The sequence below is a fragment of the Camellia sinensis genome, chromosome 13 (genome assembly GCF_055761805.1).
Source record: "Camellia sinensis isolate YWXY chromosome 13, ASM5576180v1, whole genome shotgun sequence".
Lineage (NCBI taxonomy): Eukaryota > Viridiplantae > Streptophyta > Magnoliopsida > Ericales > Theaceae > Camellia > Camellia sinensis.
In genome coordinates this window covers 100,810,317-100,815,310 of record NC_138973.1, presented here as the reverse complement: position 1 = coordinate 100,815,310, position 4,994 = coordinate 100,810,317, and the positions used below count along the sequence as shown (strand labels likewise).

Below are 4,994 nucleotides of genomic sequence, written 5' to 3'. Positions count from 1 at the left end.
GCAATTTCATAAGTTCAAATCCTAAAATCTCATAATATGAACAAAACTTAAAATAATAAATATTTGGTTTTGGTAGTTCAAAGTAAATCTGGTGGTGATCGTCTCTTCGATTTGTCCAACGTTGCAAATCCATTCTAGGAGTGGGAGAGAGAGAGAGAGAGAGAGAGAGAGAGAGGGAGGGAGGTAGGGGGTAGATAGTCGCCGGTCGTCTCTTCGATCTTGTACCGTCGTCGATCGAAGAGAGAGAGATGAGAGACAGAGTGAGAGTGAGGAAGAGGGAGATTGGTATCGTCGCTGATCGAAGAGAGAGAGAGAGAGAGAGAAGAGAGATAGAGTAAGAGTGAGGGAGAGGAAGACTGAAACAGTAGCCGATCGAAGCAAGAGAGAAGACAGGGATATGGAGAGGGAGATAGAGACTGAGAGGGAGAGACAAAAGGGTTGGATGATTTTGGATCTTCATCTCAACCGTTGGAAATGGTATTGTGTAGACAGTGGTGATCTGTCTTGGAAAGGCAAAAGAGCTGTTGTGCTTTTTTTGCCTGAAAAAACAACCAATATATATATATATATATATATATATATATAGTTCGGTATAAACAATGTAATTTCGAGTATTTAAATTTATCTTTTTGCCTCCAATGTAATTTTGAGTATTTAAATTTATTTGTTCAATTTTTCAATTTCTTTTTTATTTTTTATATTTGTCTAGTCAGGTATTATATAAATATATTATTTTTTTATACAAACAGATAAAAAAAAGGTCACAAAAGACAAAAAAATAAACAAAAATCACTAAAAAAATTATATCCAAACAATACCTACAAACTTAGAGGGAAAGTTGGTTGAGATTTGTCAAAATAATATATGTACCACTAGAGCACCATTGAAAATGATAGCAATAACTGGTATTATAACAACAACCATTGAAAATGATCTAAGGCCTCGTTTGACAACTCAATATTTTAATTTGAAAGTAAAAAATTCACCCCCCCAAAAAAAAACAACCTATATAAAAAATCAAAAATTTTTCATTTTCTCTCTACTTTTTGTACATTTTTTCGTAAAAAAATAATTATTCCAAACATACTAAATTTTTTTTACCTTATATTTTAGTTAAAAAAATAAAAAAAAATACTAAAATAATATGTTCCCAAATGAGATATAATTCTCTCTCCCTATCAGTATTCATTTATTTCTATATACAATACATATAAATGAAAAGTCAGATTGAAATAATCAACAATTAAAAAGCTCATACCATGCGAAACTTTATAGTCTCAAACTAAAATAACAAAAAAAAAATTAAAAAATTAAAAAACTAACCTACATCTCATACGAAGCCATAGTTTTAGAGACAGGGAAAGATGAGAACGTTTAGATTTACAGGAAAGGGAGAAAAAAAAATAGTGAAAGAGTAGAGAGAAAGATGATGCGACTCTCTCTCGACATGTCTGGGTTCAGAGAGAGTAGATTTGCATAGTATTAAAGTTGAGCAGTAATACTACAAATTTAAATTTAATTATTTAGAAATTAATCAGAATTATTATTTTATAATTTAAATCTATTTTACAAATGAATCTCATACTACACAAATTCAATCCTAACCATTCAATCTCTTTTGAGATAAATTCAGGATAACTAAGATAAAATTCATAGCATTTTTCTAAAGTTGAGAGTAGAATGACATAATCTGTGGTTAAGTTAAATAATTGTGGCTGAGGATTTTGTGGCCGTGCCTTAGGATGCGGTGAGTGCAAAGTCTGGAGTTTGAACTGATGGATTAGCGGCGACTCTTTTTAAGTTATAACCTAACTTTACTAACATTCTATCTTTGACTATAAAAAAAAAAAGTTAAATAATTGTTCGACATTTGCAATTATGGTGACATGTCAAGAAGCTATTGGTTGTCGGTAAATTTTAGTTTTACAGAACAGCTGTGCAGAACACAAGCTCTATTAATAAAATCTCAAAATAATACGTAACAGAAAATGATAACACAAGGCAGGCAGGGACGGCTTCAACCAATACAATTCTGTCACGTGTGAAATTGGTGGGATTGAACAACAACATCAATCTCGCGGTTATATTCAAATCAAAGAGAAAACAGAGCACAGAGAGAGAGAGAGAGCGCTGTGGTTTTATGGGGATCTTGGTTGGGCATTCATTCAGTACTAAACGATTTTGACTCCAAACAAACAAAATATAATTTAAACAGAGCAGCAACCAGAAACCACTAAGTGAGTGAGCTACTCAGATCAGAATCAAAAGTGTCTTCCATTCATTTTTTTCAGACTCCAATCCAATCGGCCTCGAAATTCACACGTGCAGCCTTCTGAAATATAGTTGTCGCTGTTCTCAAATCAAACAAACAATTTACTGATTTGTGTCAAAATGTGTCTTTGTATATATCTATATATATTTATTTTTTTTTGATAACCGGGTGTTTGGGCCAGCTTACGCGCACCTCGACTAATCTCAGGACCCTGAAGTTAACGATCGGGCAAACCTCCAGTGGCCCCAAGGTTTGGGATGTTTGACCTTCATGGGTTTTGAACTTGTAACCTCTTGGGTGGCAAGCCCTTTGGTTGCTTTCTCCATCCACTAAGCCAAACCCCTTGGGGTTCTTTGTATATATCTATATAACATGGAGTTATGAATGTGAAATGGAGTTTGATGAACAGTTATGGTATAATACCCAAATTTGTAGAAATAATTGTATTTTCTAGTCTATAAAGCGCACACACGGACACATGACACCACATGGACACAACCACACAATGTGTGTGTTAAATGATGGACAGGTGTGTCCGGGTCTTTTTTTTTTTTTTTTTTTTGAAAAAATAGGATATGTTTTGATGACTGTCAGACACTTTTGGGAAGTGTCCGAAAAGTGTTGGTGTTTGACACGCTTCCTTCTTTGAAGTGTCTATCCTTAGGTTTTAGTACACAATGATCTTGCTCTGTGAATTGAAGGATCGGAGAATTTGAAAATTTCAACAATCAGGCAATTTTAGGGAAATGGTTATTCTTTCTTTTTCGGCGAAGTTATCATATTTAAAGTACAGATTTTTTTTATATTATTTATTATTTTCTTGTTTTTTGAGTTTTGTTTACCTATAAGAACCCTCCATTTTCTGTGAGACCAAAAATCACATGGGTAGAGTTAGCTATTGTATTGGTATCTATTTGTATTCTTCAGAAATTTTGCATTGGTGTCAAAGTGTCAAACTCTGTTGCTCTAATTTCTAACCCTCCAATTAACAGTAGAATGTATTGTAAATGGTCACTTACAATTCTCATGTTTCTTCACAACATAAGGTGAATTTTTCTGTGTCTTATCTGTGTTTTCTTGCAATCTGCAACGAAGAATATGAAATCTCCATTCAAAGGGATTATTAACGACTTTGAAGGAAGAAAAGAGTGCTATATGCGAGACTGGCTCGATGCATTTCTTCAGGCAGCAGGTTTCTTTATTTGTTTTGATAGAGTAAGAGTAACATAATTGTGGAACATTGCAATTGGAATGCAAATTTTAAGTTCATCTACTTCAAGATTTTGGCTCCAACCACTTATATGTTCTTTGCCTCTGCTCTTCCAGTCATTGTGTTTGGAAAACAACTTCATAGAGCAGCAGGTCGAACATTATGCTTAATTCTTTTCAATTTAGTAAAGGTCACTCTGTGCAAGTGTGTGTGTGGGGGGGGGGGGGGGGGGGGGGGTGCCTTTATCTGATTTATCCATTGACATGCATTTTTCTGAATTTTATTTATTTATTTTTCTATAGATGGAAGCTTGAGCACAGTAGAAACTCTGGCTTCGACTGCCATATGCGGAATAATACATTCAATATTTGGTGGTCAACCTTTGTTGATATTGGGAGTTGCCGAGCCCACGGTTATAATGTACACTTACTTGCATAATTTTACCAAAGGAAAGGCAGATCTTGGACAAGAGTTGTTCTTGGCTTGGGATGGATGGTAAAGATGAATCCATCTCCCCATATTTCCTTGTCTAAAATCTTTATGTACTAGTTTCATTTTCTTGACACAACCTTGCAGGGTTTGTGTCTGGACAGCTCTCTTGCTCTTTCTCCTTGCTGTGTTTAATGCTTGCACTATTATCAATAGATTTACAAGAATAGCAGGCGAACTTTGTGGCACGTTGATTGCTGTTCTTTTCATGCAAGAGGCTATCAAGGTATTTATTTGATTAACAAATAGAAACTGCTTTATTAGGCCTAGAAATAAATTTTTCTTAATGGTTATAATCAATTTTAGCTCCAATGATTTGTAGGGAAACCCTACCTTCTTTGATTCATTCAAAGCGTGCAATTTATATTCCATCGATATGCTCTTCAATTTGCACTTGAATTCCTATTGTATCTGTTTTCTCAGTTAATGCATTAGCTTTTTTCATTGCTTTGCGAAATTGCCTGATTGGTTATTCTTTGAAGATGGTTTGTAAGAATAACCATTTCATTGCTTTGCGAATTTATAGCTGGTTATTCTTTATTCTTTAAAAAATGGTTTGTAGGGAAACCCTACCTTCTTTGAAGATTATTCTTGCAAGATTATTCTTTTAGGGCAATTTTAAGGATCAGAGAAATGGTTATTCTTTAGTCCACTTCCTTGGGTGTCTGCATCTTTGCGCCACTGGACGGTAATCAAGGTCAGAATATGCAACTATTTTTTTTTTCTTTGTTTGTTTCACCAGAGCTGTTGAGTTCTCTATCATGCTACTTTCTTTGTCACTCCCTCTTATGGGGAAAGCACCTACCATTTGCTTGTGAAGGAGTATTATGATCTAAAATGTCGAAGGATCAAAATTTCATATCAGTATGTTGTTTCCAATTGCATGGAAATGGAAATGTTTCGAAAACATAAGAGAAATGATTAAAGAACATGGAAACGTTTGAAAATATTTAATAACAAAAACTACACCTTATATAAATGTTAATACATTATCAATCTATATAATAAAACAAGATGAAACAC

General features: G+C 34.1%; 1 protein-coding gene across 1 annotated transcript; it reads left to right on the top strand.

Moving 5' to 3' along the window:
- Positions 1 to 2,833: 2,833 nt before the first annotated feature.
- LOC114291335 (putative boron transporter 7) lies at positions 2,834 to 4,271 on the top strand. The gene is made up of 4 exons (XM_082902993.1): positions 2,834 to 3,487; positions 3,553 to 3,634; positions 3,785 to 3,977; positions 4,059 to 4,271. The coding sequence occupies exons 1-4, from the start codon at positions 3,371 to 3,373 to the stop codon at positions 4,207 to 4,209; spliced, it is 543 nt and encodes a 180-aa protein (XP_082759119.1). The 5' UTR covers positions 2,834 to 3,370; the 3' UTR covers positions 4,210 to 4,271.
- Positions 4,272 to 4,994: the final 723 nt, after the last annotated feature.

Excerpts from the sequence above, each read along its gene's own strand:
- LOC114291335 (XM_082902993.1), top strand. The coding sequence starts at position 3,371 with ATGAAATCTCCATTCAAAGGGATTATTAACGACTTTGAAGGAAGAAAA. Across the intron at positions 3,488-3,552 it reads TCTTTATTTGTTTTGATAGA|ATTTTGGCTCCAACCACTTA; the intron begins GTAAGAGTAACA and ends ATCTACTTCAAG. Across the intron at positions 3,978-4,058 it reads TTCTTGGCTTGGGATGGATG|GGTTTGTGTCTGGACAGCTC; the intron begins GTAAAGATGAAT and ends ACAACCTTGCAG.